Below are 19,851 nucleotides of genomic sequence, written 5' to 3' on the forward strand. Positions count from 1 at the left end.
CTACTGCAGGGGAGCAATATGCAATGAAAGCCAGATTTTTTTAATTGTTTATCACTGAAGACACAAAAATGTTTACATACATATTTTTTATGAAAACACTATGTAAAGCAAACAAACTACCCTTTTGTGAATGCACTGAAAGATAACTCAAATAAGTGATGATTACTAAGTTTATAACAGAAGGACTCTTTGGCAGTAACACAATTTTCATGTTATGGTGACACGACTTCCATTGCGTATTGCTGGCCTTTCAGGAAAAACACTAGGACAACAGTATGGGAGAAGGGATGGATGAAAGGAAAGAAAGGAGGTGGAAGTCTTTAAGGAAGCGTGAAAAACTTTCCATAAATAGCACTGGATGGAAAGATGGATGGAGAGATAAAGGGATGAGGAGGAGGGGGAAAAAGTAGCAGCGTCTTTTTGTTTAATCCCTTGTTCGTTATAATCCCTCTGGGCAAATCGTCCATGTTAGAAAGAAAGAGAGGGAAGGGAGGAGGGAGAGGGAGGCCAGAGGGGATCTGGTTAGGGAAATAAAGTGCAGGAGTCTGAAGCTTGTAGTCCTTTGATGAATTTTTGTAGTCCTTGCCAGCAGACAAGGTTCTCTGAGATAGTGCTTCCGTGCCATAGTAGCAAACATTCACCTCTGAGGGGTGAAATCAGTCTGAAAATGAGCTCTGAACAAACAATGTTTGCTTCAAAGCAAAGTCTGTGGTCTCCTTAAAATCTCAACAACTTCATTAAAACCACCAAACACAGTCCAAGTAATACCAGAAAATTAGTTCTGCTTTTTCACCATGATAAGAGGCTTTTGATCTGTCCAGATACTGATCATAATCATTTAACAAGCATCGAGTAAGCAAGAGCCTTATACCGAGGGAAAGTGACAAATACAGCAAATTCAAATTCCAGATAACATGGTTTGTTCCCCGCTGTACTGATGAATAAGATTCATTGTAGAATCTCATACACAGCTCCAGTCTGTGGAGGATGTTGTTGGTCGAGAGGAGGTCCAAAGAGAAACAGATCTAGTCCAAATAGGGGAGAATATCTGACTGTTGTCTCTTACCTCATGTATTTGAAATGTTTAGCCATCCACGAATAACCATTTTGTCAATCCAAATGGTTTCCTGTTCCATATTAAACACCCCTAACAAGTCTCAAGGGGACATATAACCAACATATAACCTGTATGTGTCCCTAGTATTCTCTCTGTGGGAAAGCGCTAGAGAGGCGTTGACTATATAAATGACATCTCTTTATGTTTGTCCACAAAGTTTTTCTTCTTCTGTTTCTTTGGGACGTGGAGGTACAAGGGAGCGTCAGAGGAGCATTAGGCCAGGCGAGGGTGAAGGGATCTGGGCTGGGGTCCTGGTTTTTTGGAGGAACTACTGGCTTTGGAGAGGTTGAGGAGGAGAAAGATGCAAACAAAACAAGAGCTGGGCTCTACCTAATACCACAAATTATTCTCATTGTTGTGAATATTGGTCCAATCGACACCATACATACTGTAAATCCCTGAAAATTCAATCCAGTTTTACAAATACTGACTGACCGAACACCATGAGTGTCTTGTAACAGCTTAAATGATATGTTTCATACTAGAGAGAGTACCAAATCATTTTTTCTTTCAGCCAATGTAATGATAAATTCAGCAGCAGCCAAGAGCAGCAGTAGGTGGTTGGTAGGCGAGTTGGAGGGATGATTGGTCACAAATACTGCAGTGAGAAAGGCTCCAAATGGAGGAAAATCAGGGAACAGATAAGGTATGTGTACGCGAGGGAGTGTGTTAGAGAGTGGGACAGAAAGGGAGAAGGATAAAAATAGAAAGAGGACAAGAAAGGAAGACACATATTGGGAGAAAGGTGTCAGTCTGAGAGTCAGAGGGAGAGATACCATAACTGTCTGTGTGCATAAAACAAGCTCTTTCGTCTCTCTCCTCTTCGAGCCCTTTTAATTTTCGCCCCTTCCAACCTTCACCCTTTGACATGCCAACCCTCCCCCGTCCTGTCACTCCTTTAGGCCACAGAGGAGATCTGTTTCTCCTCCCTATCCTCCCCGTCTGCCTCTCCATCTCCCATCAGTGGCTGCCTCTTCTTCAGCTCTCTCTGGTACTTGGCCATCAGCGAGGCATAGATGCAGCCGTAAGCTGCGGCTGCAACCATCATGATGCAAACGATGCCGCAGACCACGCCTGCGATCACCACTGTGCCGATGGCGCGGCGAACACTCACGGGTCTGTAACGGGCTCGGACGCAATCTGAGGGGGCCTCTCCGCCTCCTCCACCACCCACGTTTGAAGAGGAGTCATCTCCAGTGTTGCTGTTGTCAGAAATTGGTGTTGCCCCACTGGGGCTAAGAGCGTTCCTGCTGCAGGGAGGAGCGCCTCCTTGTCCAGAACGGGAACCCTCACCTCCCCCTCCACCGTTCTCATCTTCAAGTTGGAGGCAGTAGTTGAACATTTCCACTGGAACGCCACGGATGTCTCGCCCACGCAGATCCTTTGGTAGCGTGCACTCCACCGCGTCCACCTTCCCCCCTGATGTAGAGAGAAAGAGGTGCAAAGACAGGAGGACAGGGAGAGGTCATTTATAAAATGCCTTATGCCTGTAAAGCACTACCAATTAACTGAGAGAGAGGAAAAGACGGGGGTACCAACACTGGGATGAGTCATACATCACTTAACACACACACAAAGTTTGCTGTGCCCTCCTCACTAAGTTGGAGATAGCCTCAACTAAGCCCTTCTATAATTCATGAGATGACATGCCTAGCTTCAGCAGAGCTCTAGTGTGTGTGTGTGTGGATGAGAGAAATATCTGAGTCACTAATTCCCACAAGCGGCAGGAGGGAGGGGATCTACTTTGTTATCATCACATGCTGCATTTATCTCCACACATAGTATTCGTCTCAAGGTTGCGTGTTAGAGAGCCATTGATCTGCGCCCTCAGATACGTTAAAGCAACAGAAACAATGAGATTAAGGAGGATAATAGAAAGACAGAATGAGGAAAGTGGTATTTAGCCCCCAGATGCTTTTATCTCGGCGTGTGACAAAAGAATCCCCTCTGCTCTCCAAATATCTCCAAATATAGCTGTGTGTGCTTGAAGTGGTTTGCGGGAGATAGAAGTCAACACAGGCTGCTGTCACCAAGCATTTCACACTTGTTCAGTGCTTTGTCTTACTTTCTACAACACATATCGTGCATCATCTACCCTTTTAAAAGCTACTGTCATGCTTTCATGTTCCAACTACGACATTTCTCCTTGTAATTTTCTCTGCTGCTCTGATGATTATTAAATGATCATGTCCGCCGTGTGTCAGTCTCTCCGTCTGAAGTGTGCTGAACTGAGCCGGAGAGGAGAGCCCAGCAAAGCAGAAGAGAGCAGATTGAGGCAAAGAGGAGAATGGAGCAGAAAAGAGAGGAGATGCTTCATTAGCGGGGCAGCTGAGGCCTGAGGCGCTGAGGTGAATGTAGATTTTTACACATAAAAAGAGAGCGGAGAGCAGCTGTGGTTATCTGATGTATTAACAGCCCGCAAGGACACGTGGATAACACACACACAATGAGCATGGTAATGTGCATCCACACAGTAATATTATGTTGCTAGAAGCACAAGCATGCACAAATGGAAACACACACCCAGCTATCTCTGAGGTGAAATTGCATTCTCTAGTTTCTGCCCACTGCTTCTTCACTCTTTTGTCTTCTCGTCCCGTCCCCTAATTGAAATCAAACGCACCCTTTCAAAGCTCCTGTAACATAAATCAAACATCTACCTCTGTACAGCAGCCACTCCATCCAGTGTTTGAAATCGCGGAGGTTGCAGTCACATTCCCAGGGGTTGTGTCCCAGTTCCAGGTGTTGTAGGTTGGCAAGTGGCTCAAACGCTGCCCTCTCCAAACCATGAAGCCTGTTACCCGCTAGAGACAGCCACCTATGACAAAATGCATTTCTTCTCTTATCTCCAGCAGAAGGAAAGAATTTACCCTTGTGGCAATGATTTAAAAAGCAGCTAATAACAACGACAGCCAATACATGTACTGTACTACCACTATTGTGCAATAATTCAGTATTATCATATGTCAAATTTCATTGTAATTGTATATTGGTGATATCGTCATATTGTGTTATCATTTTACAACATTCACTCGTCAAAATTAATGATTCCAATCTAATTTTAATTTAAAACTCAAACATCGTGCCCAAATCAAAGTTTGGTGGGGAAAAATTCAAGTTTTTAAGATCACCACATGACTTATTGCTAATAAATAACAGTCGCTCTCTTCTGATCGGATTTATCTCCTCAGCTTTTATTCTGTAATTCCCTCACCAGAGGAGGGTAATAATGTTCATAATGTTAAAGTGTTATCTTGCAGTAGTTGCTCTGGGGGTCTGTAAGAGCACATTTATTTAAACACATCAGTATATAGAGTGTGTGTTGATGTCTACCTGAGGCTCTGCAGCTCGTCCAGTAGCCCCAGAGGAACAGAGGACAGACCATTCAGGGACAGATCCAGACTCTGAAGACCCCCCAAACCCTGTGGAAACATCAAAACAAAACCCTTTGTTTATCCCCCTTTGCTCATACAGTACAGTACACTTTTATCAAAATTCATCCTGTATTAGTATTATTGGTTTCTTCCACTGTTGCCAAGGGGCACAGCTAGCATCACTTGATGCGCTAAGTTTGTTTAATGTAGGGTCCCAAGTGAAGTCATGACACAAGCTCATCCTGCTTTGGTTCAGATAAAAGTGGATGAAAGTGTTGAGCAAATGGTTTATTACTAATTTAACACCTGGACCGGAGCCCAGTCATGTATATCCGCTCAGCTTGGCTCTACTCCTGAACAGCCTGTAGAGCCTCGACCAGCAGTTGAAACAGTGTACCAGTAGCGTTGTCAGTTTCTTTCTCTGTTCACATAGTTTTTGGGTGGATTGGCTGATTTGATGGCATGGCTTTTCTTGTCTTGTTAGTGAGCTGTACCATAGACTGTACGATGTAGTATGGTGTGGTATGATCTACAGTGCCTACCTGGAAGAGTTCTCTGTCCATTACTGTTAGTGAGTTGTTGTGCAGAGTCAGTCTTGTCAGGTTGGACATGTCTCTGAATAATCCAGCAGGTAAATTATCCAGGTAGTTATTAGAGAGGTCCAGCTCCTAAAATACACAAAAATTACAATTTCACTTACGTACACATTGCGTTTTTGACACTTAGCTGATGCTCTTATTGAACGACTTGAAAATGGAAAGTGAAATTAAAAAATTCAGAAACCCTTTCCGAGTGACTTCATGTATAATGCCTAGAGGAAGCTTAAAAAATAGATAAATGCTACAAAACTTTAACGCAAATTTTATACCTTAAGCTGACACTCCCCTATTCAGAGTAACTCACATCGGGTGCAACGGGTAGGATAAATGTAAAAATCTACATAGATCACCAGTGTAACAGGCAGTCAGAATGGAGGACAGACTCTTTAAAGTAGATAGATGCTTAGCGGTGTGGAAGTAGATCGTCATTCAGTTCAGCTAATTAGGGAGTTGACCTTTGGGATACATATATCATGTGTACTGTATATTTTCTGGAAGGAAATGATTGAGAATGGACTCTAACAAATAAATAGATAACTAACAGTTTTACTGTTAACCATTGACTCTGAATGAACCCAATCCATTGTATTTGATGTGCTAAATAACAAACAGGAATAGTATTTAAGATTGGACGTAAACAGCAGCCAGATGTTGTAACTAATGAGGTTGTATTTATCCAGCCATTTTAGCAGGTGCAGTAACTATCCTTACATTTTAGCTCTTATATTTTAAATACCAACTTGGTTGTACTTTGCACACAATATGCTAATAGTGAGTAGCCCTGCAAAACCTTGAAAATGTCAACTTTTCCTAACTTTCAGACTGATGGCAGAGGTGATCTGCAGACTCACAATATTGAATCACTTATTGTCCTGAGGGAAATTCAGTGTGCGAGGTCAGCGCACAAAACACTGCACATGCAACTGTAAACAACCACGCAACAACACCATGTTCAACTGTTAAACAATGGGCTGCAGACCTCCAGAGAGGAGAGGTTAGCGAAGGCAGAGGCTCCCAGCGAGGCAAGCTTGTTGTTGGCTAGCAGGAGGGAGCGGCTCCCCGGAGGCAGGAGGTGAAGAGGAGGCAGGGAGGAGAGACCCCGGCCCCCACAGTCCACCACCAGGCCATCTGAGTAGCAGAGACAGGGAGGTGGGCAGGAGGAGGCTGGTGGCAGCAGCACCGCCAGGAGGCAGAGTACACAGAGGAAGACTTGAGGAGAAAAGAGAGAAAACAAACATGATTATTTAGTTTTTAAAGTAAGCCAAAGAATCAGTTTGTTAGACACATGGTCAGCCTACCTGTCTGTGAAATAGTCTGTCAATCAATCATCATCAGTCATTCTGTCAATTTATTGCAGTACACTTTGTTAGATGTGTGTTAGTAAGTAGTAAGAAAAACCAGAGCCAGAACTATCCCAGTCACAGATGCTTTTACAGTTGTCTATAAGAATGTAAAAAGGAGAAAAGATTCAAAAGAGATGAGGGGAAAAAAAGGAAAACAGAAGCAATGTTTTCATGGATGTTTGAGGTCTGATTCTGTCTGTTTGTGTGATCAAAAATTGATAATCTTCCTGTTTAAGCCATATTCTGCTTAAAAGATCGCAGCAGAACCAAAACATGGCCAGACCAGTTATATTAATTGTGTGTGTGTGTGTGTGTGTGTGTGTGTTTATAGCCTACTCTGGCTACTATTTCTGTGGCAGCAGTTTATTCTGCACAGTCAAAGCCATCTCTTTCAAAAAAAGCTGTACTTTGTGTGTTTTGTTTCGTGCTTGTGAGTGAGTGTGTCTGGCTTTTCTTTGTCTTTCTGTGTTTGTGTGCATCCCACAGCAGTCTGAGTGACACTCATGAGGGAAATCCCTTCTGTTTTATTTCATTTTGAACTCATTGTTTTCCTGCAGAGTACAGCCATTTCATAATTTCCACTCATTATCTCTGTTTCTTTCATTTTCCTCTCATTCTGTTTCATGTTTTGGTTGCATTTTCTTTCTTTCATTTTTTGCTTGCTTTCTGTCTTTATTGGCATCTATCAGGCCTATTCATTCGTGCCTTTTCATATTATGTATTATATATTTGTTTCTCTGTCCGTCTTTCTTTGCATCTGTCTGTCTCTCTTACCACTCTGTAATTCTCTCTCTCCCACTTGTCTCTCTTTATCTTTCTCATTCTCTTTCACTTCAAGTCTCTTGGGACTGCTCTGTATTCCCTCAGTGTCTCGTTACAGTGGCTGACTTTGTTTCCATCCAATGGCTTATCAGCACGACTTATGCCTTATCTCTCTGTGTATATGAGTGTGTGTGTGTGTGTGTGTGTGTGTGTACGTGTGCGCGTGTGTGGGGGCATATGCTTGTGCGCCTGTGCGTGCGTGTGTGTGTGTGTTAAACACCAACAAAGCGTGATATTAAGAAAACTACTCTGTCTAAACTCCAGACACAGACGCAGCACTTTTTACAAGACTTTCTGCTCTACCAGCAGATTTCATCACTTGCATCATCTGCATATTATTAGCATCTATTTCTCAGCGTGCCATTGCCTTTTGTCACACTATGTCTCACCCGCTCCCGGTTGTTGCATTTTCTCTCTCTGTTAGTCCATCTGTTTTTCTCTAAATTTGCTTCCCTTCTCATTTTCTCTCTCTTTCCTCTCACACACATTCAAGACTTAATTCCCTTTCGCCACACATATTGGCCGTCTGGCTGTAAGTGTGATGAAACTCTGTGAAATAGCCCTTTACTGCACAGTCGACATTGTGATATGTTTAAAAAAAAAAAAAAACGTGACGAATATCAGAAGATATGAGTGATTGCCTAATGACAGTCATATCATTATTTTAGAGTAACTTGACTTTCCTGAGGGCCTCTGTGTCTCATCATTGATAAAAATCTGAAGTTTGTAACGGTGCAGTGAGAAAGAGAGTCGAGAGGATCCTTTATGTGCCAGTAAAATCATGTTTTATTCCCTTTAAACTGGTCACAGACTTCAGATGAGAATGTACAGAATGTAGGAAATTACAGTTTCACTACTAGCTAACGTGAGTCTAATTAAAGATAAATGATGAGCAATGCATTCAGAATGATTTGAGAAAAGTATCTCGACCACTGTATTTAAAGTATTTAAAGTGTTTATTGAGCATGACAAAATGTCTTGACCCGTCAGATAAAATGATGCAGCTGCTTCTTGTTGATGTTTTCCTAAAGTTTTTTTTCTTTTCAAACCAACTTCTTCAAACTTGTAAGTAAATCTGTATAGTTTTCTTTAGAAGATGTTGTCAATTTAGCTTATTACATATTACATTGGTGGTATGGAATTCATGTTAATCAGCTACTGCTGAGCTAATGACAGATGTCATCACAGCTGGTGAAAATGAATGCTTTATCTTCAAAACATCGTTAAAGGGACAGTTTGACATTTTGGGAAATATAAAGCTACATCCAGCAGCCGGTTAGCTTAACTTAGCATAGAGACGGGATGCAAGGAGAAACAGCTAGCCTGTTAGTTAGCTAACCCTAACCCTAACCTCACGGTGACGACAGTCTCCAGAAATTGACTGTGCCCGACCACAAAATAGTCCGGCACATAGCCCTCCCCCCCAGGACAACATGTTTTTTTTACACTTTGGTTTTTGCACGGATTAAACAAACAACTATTACGCTTTAGGGGTGTTGGGTTTTTTGTTTTTTTAACAGAGCCAGGCTAGCTGTTTCTCCCTGTTTCCAGTCTGTATGCTAAGCTAAGATAACCAGCTGCTGGCTTCATATTTATTGTACAGACATGAAAGTGGTAGCAATCTTCTCATCTAACTCTCAACAAGGAAGTGAATAAATTGATTTCATTTCATTCATTTCCCAAAGTGTCAGACTATTCCTTTAATAATGTGAATCATCTCTGAATTAAAATCTCTGCAAATGAGAGCTCAGTGAAAATTGCAAGAGCAGCTGTTTCTTTAAAATGGTGATTTAGTTTTAAAGACGTGTAATTGTTCAGCTGTAATGGAAGGCTCACAGTCGTTTGATTAATCTTCCATTTAACTTATTGAAACATCTGGAAACTACATTGTATAGTGCTGAGAATATACTCCAACAACAGTCTAGAAATAGGATCTTTTCTCAGACAGATTACCTGCGAGACAGAACATGACCTCTCTCAACCAGGACACTGCTTCATTTTGCATTCTGAGTCAGAAAGTAAAGGCTGTGGCCTTGTAAGAAAGATCAGTGTGTGAACTCTCTCCTGTTCCTGTGTTATCCCCTCTGCTCCATCCGACAGTATAATCCTGACCTCTGGGAAAATTAACTCCACTTCATAAATGGAAGAAAGGAGAGATTTTGAAATATCCTGAAGCGTCCTGTGCCGTCTTACGAAACTGGAAGGATTTTGCTGCACAGTAGCAGTGAATTTCCCACAACAGATTTGAAAAGGTACAGTGGTGCCGGAGATTTATGAGGACAATGTAGCTCAGAGGTAGAAGCACTGTTATACAACTGAGAGAGAGCGAAAGAGAGCCGGGCAAAGAGAGAAAAATTGTGTATATTTTGCTGCTTCTCCCTCGTATCATCTCAAATTTCAAATTGCGGTCGTCTTTGTGCACCATTCATCTCTCTGGGCTTTATTTTGTGAAGGTTTTCCTTTCTCCCCTCACCCCTACTTTCCTCTCTTCCCACCACAACCCCTTTCCTCTCTTCTCCTTCTCTTACTGTACATTATAACTCCCCCTCATCCCCTCCCACCCTCCCTCAGTGCTGCAGCCTATCTTCCAACATTTATGGTGAGTGGTTTTAGCTGCTCTCGTGGAGGAGGTGGATGTTGTTTAGGCTCATTTGAGCTGCTCCAAATCCTCTCTGCTGTAGTGCTCCACGCAGCCAAACCAGAAGGAAAATATTCAGCCACAGTCAGAGGAAGATAGGGAGGTTCAGTCCAAATAAGTTTAAGTGGTTCTGTGCAGTTTAATTCAGTCCAAACAGACTTCAGACTGAATTTTTTATAAGAATCCCCAAACACATGCAGTAAAAGTGCTGACATTTTTGCCAAATGTATGCTGGCAATGCTGTCAGCGTTGGGAAACTAAAACACAGCATTAAAATGCAACAAGATGTTCCTGTTTGATTGAAGCAAGACTTCTGAGGCAACTCTTAGAGCAGTATTGCCCATCAGACTCTCAACACCCCCATCTGGTTGTCAGGAGGGACGCTTCTGAAAAATGTACAGTCCAAGATTGAGCAATATTAATAAAAGTATTACTTTCAAATTGCACATGAATCAAGTTAATGATTATAAGAGCTATTATTTAAAATGTGTTTCTGTCATTGCCCGGTTGGAGGATCTTTCTAAGCTTCCTTTTAGGTAGCATGGTAACTAACACACCCATCTACACTCTGCGTACGTGTGTGTTTGAAGTGACAAATGACACATTAGTCGCAGGTAATCTTTGAATTGGGATAATTAACTGTTGGCTGTGTGCAGGATTGTGGTGTTCTGCTGATACAACAGACACACTTCTGGTTTTAAACTACTGTAAATGTGTCATCCTTACTGTTTGTCACATTCATAGGCACAAAACCTAAACTAAGTGAAACTATATATGACTCTTGTTGTCCTGTAAGTGTGGGGATGTTTGACAGTGTCTCCTAGGCAACACTGCTTGACAACTCCGGGGGCCTCAGCTGTCTGTAAGTTTATATCCAGGGGCCCCCGGGTGACACTGGACCCGGCTATGATGTCATCACCACAGGCTCTTCTGTTACTGAGCCCAGTTGCATGTTACCAGGGGCCAAGCTGTTTTCCATGCAAGTGTGCTGCTATCTTGTTACTAGAACAGCCAGCTGTCCTCTATGCGACACACTCACTCGCCTGTATTTCTTGAGTCTTTAATGTTTCACTTGGTCCTCTGTGCCGGAGTCTGACCCAAATCTATCCTGCTGCTGCAACGCCACAGAGTTTAGATTCGACTCCTGTGACTCCTAATACCAGATAGATTACCTGATACAGCATTACAGTATGCCTCCACTTACATGTAGATAACAACCTCTGAATATCTGAATATCCTCAGTGGATGTGTTGTTCTCTAGCATGAAAAACATACAATCTGCTAATTGTATGTTTTTAGTGCTCAAATGATTAGTCGAGGAATCAAACAAACGTTTGCTGGTTTCCGTTTTTCAAATGTATGGAGTGGCTGCTTTTCTCTCTTCTATACCATTGTAAAATTAATAATTTGGGGTTTTAAACTATGGTTGGACAAAACAAGTAATTTCAAGACATCACCTTGGGCTTTAGAAAATTGTGATGAGCATCACTATTTTCTGACGTTAGTAATGAAAACGATCTTTATTCACAGCCCTAATCAACCGTCAAGATACTTAATCCACTTCTATTTTAGCATTTAGCTTATTTTAGGGGTAGCATAATTCAAACTGTTTAAATAGCAATAGCAACTTAAATAGTAGCAATAATGGTGGCATAATGTTGACAACATATATTATATAGTATTATATGAATTGTATGCATTGTAGTGGCTGCAAGGACCCAGTTTGGTTCTATTGAAGTGATGACACAAAAACGCCTTCACCTAGTAACAGAGACAGCTATGAGGAGAAGAAAAATTATAATTTATCATATATGATGTATCGTCTCCCATCTATATTATCTCAACACACTGTGTTGCTTCTTCTACAGCAACAGTGTCTGTGTAATCTGGCTGTTACATGTCTGATCTCCACTGTTACCTGGGACCTCATTTAGTTAGCAGATGGAAAATAGCCAGCCAGTGTGTGTGTGTGTGTGTGTGTGTTTGAGTCTCTAATCTATATACACTATTCAGTATATCTTCTCATTATATGTTTTTCTGTCTAAGGCTCAATATAAGAAGCATAAAAGGATACACAACAATATCAAAGGGCGGCATGGTGGCGCAGTGGTTAGCACTGTCGCACGGGAGGTAAAGCTGGTTAGAGCGGGTTGGGGGTTCGATCCCTGGCTTCCCCCGTCATGTTGAAGTGTCCTTGAGCAAGACACTGAACCCTAAGTTGCTCCCGATGGAGACCAGCACCTTGCATGGCAGCTCGGTCAGAATGTGTGAGTGAATGGGTGAATGAGACTTAGCTGTAAAGCGCTTTGGGAACCGTGAAGGTTGAAAAGCGCTATATAAGTGAGATCATTTACCATTCATTTACCATTTATCAAGGTCCCGGCAGTACCACCACATTATTTCAACATTGACAAGGTAACCAAGTGCTGTAGATGACGTTCAAAAGAAGAGAGGAGGCATAGGGAGAGAAGTTTGTGGTTCACATCAAATCCCATCATTTAACCCACATTATCTCGTCTCTCACACACACACAACGTTTCCGCCTGACTCTTAGGCACAACCGTGTATAATCGCTTACTCACACACAGGAAGTCATGGTCACACACACACACACACACACCACACACTGACACATACATACAGCAGTTGAGGATAAGCAGGGAAGAGGGTGTAGGGGTTTAGGCTGTACTCTTGCTGACAGTGTGATGAGGAGAGAAGAGATTGTACCAGTCTTTCTCCAAAATCTTGGTTTTTATACTTTATTTCTTAACCCCTATGGGATTACTTCCAATATTTCTCTCTATTGCAGACTCTCTCTTTCACCCCTCTCTGTTTACTCTTGTCCCTCTCTCATCCTCCATTTCTCTCCCACCTACTCTGTCTCTGTCTCCCCTGTCCATTCCTCCTGTGATGAATTCTGCATCGGCAAGACAGAATCATTATTTTGACTTGGAGGGTTGAATGGGTAATATGTAAGCTGATCTGCCTCTCTAATTCATGATATTTGTATCAATTTGTAGTGACGCACACACACACAAAAGCATGGCCCATGGGACAGCATGACATGCAGTGACATAGTTTTTGTGATAGTGGCTATTAATTAGCATGAGTGACAGGTAAGACAAAGAGAGGGAGAGATAAAGTGATGTGAACAAAGCGGGGAAAGAAGTGATGGAAAACAAATTACCAGTAAAACATAAGCAGTTTCAGCAAATCCACTATAATGGCTACATATCTCACTGTAACAGCATCTCTTTGATGGATGTAGCATTGCTTTCTACTGACCACTCAACTGGGCCTCAGACCAATACATTCAGAATTTGGAGAGAAAGTGAAGGACACTTGGCTTTTGATGTCACATCCGCATCGATGTGTCTAGAATAGAATAGATTCTGCCTTGGATGTGTGACAGGATGTAATGTATGCCCACTCATTCCTCAGAAGGGATGGATGGACAGATGGTATTGATCCAAAGCTCGCACACATACACACAGTTTTTAGTTGGTTATTTTGTTGTTTTATGTGCTGTAAGCCACATTTTTCTATAGATAGATAGACAGATGTGAAGTAGTAGCTCTGATCCTAATATTAGACTTGGTTGTAAAGTGCTTGAGAGCTCTTATCTCTCTAATTAGATGCCCTTTTCAGGGCCCCGTGGAGTGTTCACTAAGACAAATCGAGCACATCTCAAATGGCTATATTATCCAGGACCATTATCAGCCATTTTCTATGTTTATTTGGCGAGTAAAGTTCTATTTATTTGGGCCTTGTTATGATCGTGAAAGCTTATCAGCCTCATACTGGATCCATACTGGACTTGCTTTGAGTGTAATACTGTAATAGTATTGCTCTGTGAAGTGCTGAACTGGAGTGGTGCTGTTTGTGGTGCAGGGGATTATCCAGATTTATCCCTGCCAATGTCCTTTGAAAGTGGGCCAGCACCATGTATTTGTGCATTTCATCTGGCACACTCCTGTTGAACCTGCACCAAACTAAACTGTGGTCAAAAGAAAAAGGGTAAATAAACCGAGTGCACTGTGCTTGCAGGCATGAGCGCTCAGGTTTCTGCATGCATCGTGCACAGCTGGATCTAGTTCAAGGTCACCTCAGCAGTAGAAATCTTCTAATTCCTACATGACACTGGTAGCCAAGCAGACCACAACAACAAACTATACTTTAATTCCTGGATCACAAACATTACTAGCCACTAAGGAGGTCAGGGGTCAAAGCCACAGTGCCCTGACAGAAGATAATATATCTGTGTTGCTAGAAAGATCAATGATACAAACCAGAGTAGGAGAGAGAGGAAAAAACTGTTCATGGTGGAAAATAAAAGAGTCAAATTCTCCCTCAGCGGAGAACACTGTTGTTTAAAAGATGAATCTGTGGAATTAATGAGTTTACCTGCGATCCCTACTTCTCAAAAGAACTATTATTACGTTAAAATAGCTATTGATTACATACTTGAATTACCCAGATGCTTTGGATTGTTTGCCAACAAGTTGTCATTCCATTTTCTATTTAACTCCAAGTCTCATGTAACAGTATGTGAAGGGATCAGGCTCTACTCCAAACTTATTGCTACACACACACTGTATCATACTGCTGTGGCTTCATGCCAAACCCAACATCCCAGCAGGGTTGAAAAGTGCCACCAGCTACTAACCCACCATGATGGATTTGGTTTGTTAGTATGTTGTCACTGCTGACTAATGTCTTTATAGAGTTAAAATCAAACCGATCAATTTAACAACCTGATAGCTGCTGCAGGCGGACAAAAAGCTGACTGTGTTACAGCCAGTTCAGCTCTACTGTGGCCCTGTTCCAAACCTCGTCACTGCACTGTATTACAGCTGTACTCCCAGCATAATGCTCGAACCTTAGTCACTGTATTATGGCTCCATTCCAAACCAAATATTTACCCTCAATCAGTGTATTAGATCCACATTCAAAGCCAAATCCTTCTCCCTCTCACCCTCTCTCTCTCTCTCTCTTCCTGTCACTTTCTCTGTCACTCTTTTGATTAGAAGCTATGAGGTCAGTTAATCTGCCAGCTTTGTTTGCAACAAGGTGCATAAACACACACACACACACACACACACACACACACACACACACACACACACTTACTGATCAGATAAGCTACAGTGTGTGTTTACGTGTGTGTGAATAGGGATGAATTCATGCCTGCTTGTGTGCAAATGTGTGTGTGTGTGTGTGTGTGTGTGTGTGTTGTGTCAGATGAGACAGTCTGCTGGGATCGTGGAGGCCTGGAGGCACCATATGGTCCCTGTGTCGCTCATAGACCTCTCTGTTCTCCTCTCTCGCCTCTCCTCCTTCATCCTTTCTTTCACTACGCCTCTTTGATCTTGCGTCTCTCTTCCACCTCCTCTCCGCTACCCACTGTTTCCATCCTTGTTTTCTCGCTTCCTCTGTCTCACTCTTTCTGTCACTCACATTTTCATATTCGCTCTTTCTAGTTTGCACTCGTTTTCAGCTCTCGTTGTCTTTTTCTGTGGTGTTCTCTGTCACTTTTAAGCTCCTTTAACCCTGTCGCCTTTTTTCTTTTCAGTGTCTGAATTTTATTTTCAGCCTTCATAAAGTCTTAACTAATGGTCTAATGGTTAATACATTTACTCATGTTTTATAGATCAGTTATAAGCCATTAATAAGAACAACTTTATGGTTGCAAGGTTGTGAAAAAATCCTCTGGTTGGTGTTTATGCTCCAGCAGGACAAAACGGACCAAACGATGATGATTAACAACACGTTAAACTGCAGCTGTGATGGCTTTTTCCAAAGAGTGAAAGCCACAAGTATTTATTAATGGAGTGCCATTAATAATTTGTCTTGTTGTTAGTATTAGTAGTATTAGTAGCTTTGAACTGATCTAAAGCATTTGTAAACCATTGATAAAGCTTATAAACCATTTTATACAGGGTAACTTAAGGTCCTGATTTTTTAGAATGAGTGTTTTTATTCCATCTCTTTGCCTTTGTTTTTGGCATTTGCAGTTTGATTTAAAATGGGAATCTTTCCTGAGAACATGGACGTTTTTCCTGATTATAAAACCATCTATCAATCATAAAACCACTTGACTAATATAGAAATTATGCAATAAACTGCGATGGAAATGCATTTATTGATCATTTGGCACAAAGGAATTACTTTCTGCCACGACGGGTTAATATTGCCTTTGAGCACTTGAAACACCCATAAAGCATCCTCTACATCCTTTCAGAAATGTCATATCACTTCCTGTCTCATGTAGGTTACAACGTTTCATCATAGTTGTAAAGCCATTAGTTGAAAATATGGCCAACACCAGCTGACACTGAAGAATATGGACACTTCTTGTTGATCTGTTTTCTGTCTCTCAGCGAGCTCTTGCTGGAGCCCTGCTGATGAAAGCACACCTTTGATTTTTGCAACACTTCAAAGGTTTGCACAATATTAGCAAGATATTGCATAGAAACACGTCTTTTGTGTCTGCTCTGTCTGTCAAATTCCATTTCTCAATGAACTTCATCAGCTTTAGAGGGAAATGCGTCCTTGATGATTTGAACTCTGTCATTCTCAGTGCTGTACTAGCCTGACGAATTCGTTGGCTCTGATTTGATGGTGTGCCTATCCCTCTCTACTCTTATTATACGCATCTTCCAGTGACTCAGTACGTGTGTGTGTGTATGACAGTGTGTGAGGATGCTGAAGAGTAACAGCAGAGATCAGAGAGCTTCTAAGCTTTGCAAGAAAAATACAGAGAGACAGTGGGAAAGTAAAGGAGAGAGGCAGAAAAAAACACCTGTCGTAAAAATGCTTGGCAATATTGATAATGCACACTTTGTCTCAACACAGAATATTAAATTGAACTGAGAGATAGAGACTGGTTTGGCAATATTGTGTTTAATTCATGCCAAGAGCGTAATTGCATGGAAGAGACACTGAGACTGAAGGAGAATTTTTTTGATGACTGACAGAGAATAGTTTGGATTCCTATTCCTAAAAGGCTTTAGCAATACCATTAATGCAATACTTATGGTGATAAAGCTTAATGAAATACACTAAGTGAGGGAAAGAGAGATGGATAATACAGTTATATTGAACTGAACTGAATGCAGAGATGGATGGAAGGATGAAGGAAAGGTAGAGGACAGGTGAAGAGACAAAGAAGAGGTGTGGAGATGGAGGGGAGGCTGAGCGGCCCAGAGGGAGTTGTATCTATCGACTTATAGGTGCTGTGTGGGTGTGTGGAGGTTCTGACAGATGGCGATGCCCTGTTATTTAGTGTCCCCGGTGTTACACAGCAGCTTGTGGGGGCGTTTTTGCCAGACACCTCTGGAACAATAATACCTCTCCAACAGGAAGACGAAGATTCTCGTTTTTATGGTGTCTTTTTTTGTAAGTCATTTGTTTCCTGCTGAGATCGCAGCATGTGCTCACGTGTGTGCGCTTGTGTCATATTAAATGTATAACAAAAGAAAGAAAGAATGCAGAAAGGAGCTCTCATGTTTGCCTATTAGCTGAAGAAGTGTCTGGAATCTCTCAGAGAGCCGGATCCATCCTCTCCACTGTCTAATCCACAACACACACACACACACACACACACACACACTCACACACACACATGCACACAGCAGTCGTATCTGTTGCTATGCCACCCGACTTCTGATGGATTTTTGTTGTGACTGAGTGTACCCATGGTATAAGATTTGAGATATGTGAGGAAAAGAATGAAGAACCAGAATAGAAGAATGTGTTGGAGAAGGAAGATAAAGAAAGGACTGGAGGGGGGAAAGGAAAAGGAAATGAAAGGGCCGCAAAGAAGGGATAGAAAAGGAAAGAAAGGTAAGAACGTTTGGAAAAGAGCAGAAAGGCAGACAAATAACCTGCAGGTCCCTCCCCCACCATTCCCTCCCCATGCTGTTTTGTTTCTACAGACTGCCGGCTGTATTAATACATACAGTAATGTGGCATTTCACTGGCGGACTTGGCACAGGGCCACAGCGTGCTCAGTGCCCTCATCCTTCTGTGTGTGTGTGTGTGTGTGTGTCTGGCCATGCTAACATTAGCAGCTGTCAAAACAGACAGTGGTTCCCCCTTTCATGTGCAGTCAGGAGTACAATAGATGGTAATAAAATAGAGCAGAGTTGAGTCGGAACAAAGCCCTATTTCTCTCCTCTTCTTGACAGTTTTTCTCATCTCTCTCATTTTTTCGATCTGCTTTTCCTTTTTTGGCGACTCACCAGATCTGGCCAGGTGGTGGGTGGTAGAACTGGGCAGGGGCAGGCCGGTGCCCCCAGGGGGTTGGGTGTGGGGGGGCATGACACAGAGCTCTGCAGCCTTCCTCTGTCGGAGGGGGTGTCAAGCCGCCATGCCTGCAGCCTCCACTAGGGCGGTGACTGCGAAAAGCTACACCAAAACACCTGAGGAGAGAGAGACAGAGGAAAGACGAGTGAGACACATAGATAGACAGACAAACAGACAAACAGACAGGCAGATAGATAGATAGATAGATAGATAGATAGATAGATAGATAGATAGATAGATAGATAGATAGATAGATAGATAGATAAATAAAAAGTATGAATGAAAAAGAGCAATTTTCTCGTTTCTGAACCTTCAGACATTTGCAAATCCGAAATCTGCGGCAACATCAAAACAATTTGGTATTGCAGAGGGCCACACAAACTAATGCACACACACACACACACACACACACACACACACACACATCCGTATACGCCGGCAGCAGTGAAGGCTAAAACAGCAGAATGCTGTGTGTGTGTGTGTGCATGCTCATGTTTGTGAAAAGGCTTCTTTGCATACATTTAAAGTGTATTCCCATGTCTGTGCATATGCGTGTATTTGCACCGCGTGTGCATATGTATGTGTGTGTGTGTACGTGCGCGTGCGTAAGCATCACAAACAGCCCCCCTGGTATATCATAGGCATAAATAATAGATGTGTGCGTCTTTGGCAGTTTACACAATCAGTTTGCCTTTCAGACAGACAGACCCCCTACTGCCACTGTCTGGCAGAGAGACTGACATGGAGAGAGAGAGAGACAAAGCGAGATTGACACAGAAAGAGAGAGAGAGAGATGGAGAGAAAAGGTAAACAGAAAAGGGTAAAGGCATAAACTGGACAATACAGAAACAACATATTGAGGGAACAAAAACAGAACATAGAGTGAAAAGGAGGAGAGAGAATTAATGGGAAGAAAAATAAAATGAGACAGCGTCTCTGTTTGCATGCATGATACTGCCAGACTACCCTTGAGCAAGGCAGGAGAGTGCTGCTCTTTGAACTGAATAAATCAAGGTAACACAGCAACAGCAAAGATAAACTGAATCCGGTGCCCGCTGAGTAAACAGTGACAAAAACGTCACCTCGAGAGTACATCAAGGACCTGAAATCCTATCTATCTATCCTATCTCTGAGGTTGTTCATATGATGATTAGTCTGCTGTATCAGTGGGATAGATGGACTTATAGCGACATGTAGATATAAAACCACTTTTCTCTTGACAGAAAAGTTGAAAAAGGAATGACCCACTCCAATTACAGCAGTGTAATGAAACATATCCCACGCTTTGAAGAAGATGAGTCTTGTCACTGTTGAGTCATTACAGTGAAAATAGTTTTTACCAGTGGGAAATTACCGTTGGAGAAAGCTCATTGGAACCTCAATACCACATGACTGATGCACGCTGTTGACTCGCACCCCCTGGGCCAATCAGTGTAATTCTGAAAATGCTGGAGTGCTGCTGTGAGATGCGTCTTTTTCCAAAGTATCATCAAAACCCAATCAGCAGTGAGTGAAATTCGCACTAATCAGATTAGGCTGTCATTCAGAATACAGCTTATTTCGCGGTAAAGTTGAATGGAAGTGGATGTGTTTGCACTCATTTGTGGAAGTGGATGTGCAGCGATTATGTAAATGTGCACCTGAAACACCT

The 19,851-nt window shown here is 42.2% G+C and overlaps 2 protein-coding genes across 4 annotated transcripts in view; one reads left to right on the forward strand and one right to left on the reverse strand.

Moving 5' to 3' along the window:
• cacna2d4a (calcium channel, voltage-dependent, alpha 2/delta subunit 4a) overlaps positions 1-19,851 on the forward strand; it is a 79,304-nt gene that overhangs the window by 26,552 nt on the left and 32,901 nt on the right. The window lies entirely within an intron of this gene.
• lrtm2a (leucine-rich repeats and transmembrane domains 2a) lies at positions 2,016-18,295 on the reverse strand. The gene is made up of 6 exons (XM_070929338.1): positions 18,137-18,295; positions 6,070-6,299; positions 5,034-5,159; positions 4,451-4,539; positions 3,778-3,935; positions 2,016-2,536 (listed from the first exon to the last, which is right to left on the reverse strand). The coding sequence occupies exons 1-6, from the start codon at positions 18,213-18,215 to the stop codon at positions 2,016-2,018; spliced, it is 1,203 nt and encodes a 400-aa protein (XP_070785439.1). The 5' UTR covers positions 18,216-18,295.

The sequence above is a fragment of the Enoplosus armatus genome, chromosome 22, assembly GCF_043641665.1.
Source record: "Enoplosus armatus isolate fEnoArm2 chromosome 22, fEnoArm2.hap1, whole genome shotgun sequence".
Lineage (NCBI taxonomy): Eukaryota > Metazoa > Chordata > Actinopteri > Centrarchiformes > Enoplosidae > Enoplosus > Enoplosus armatus.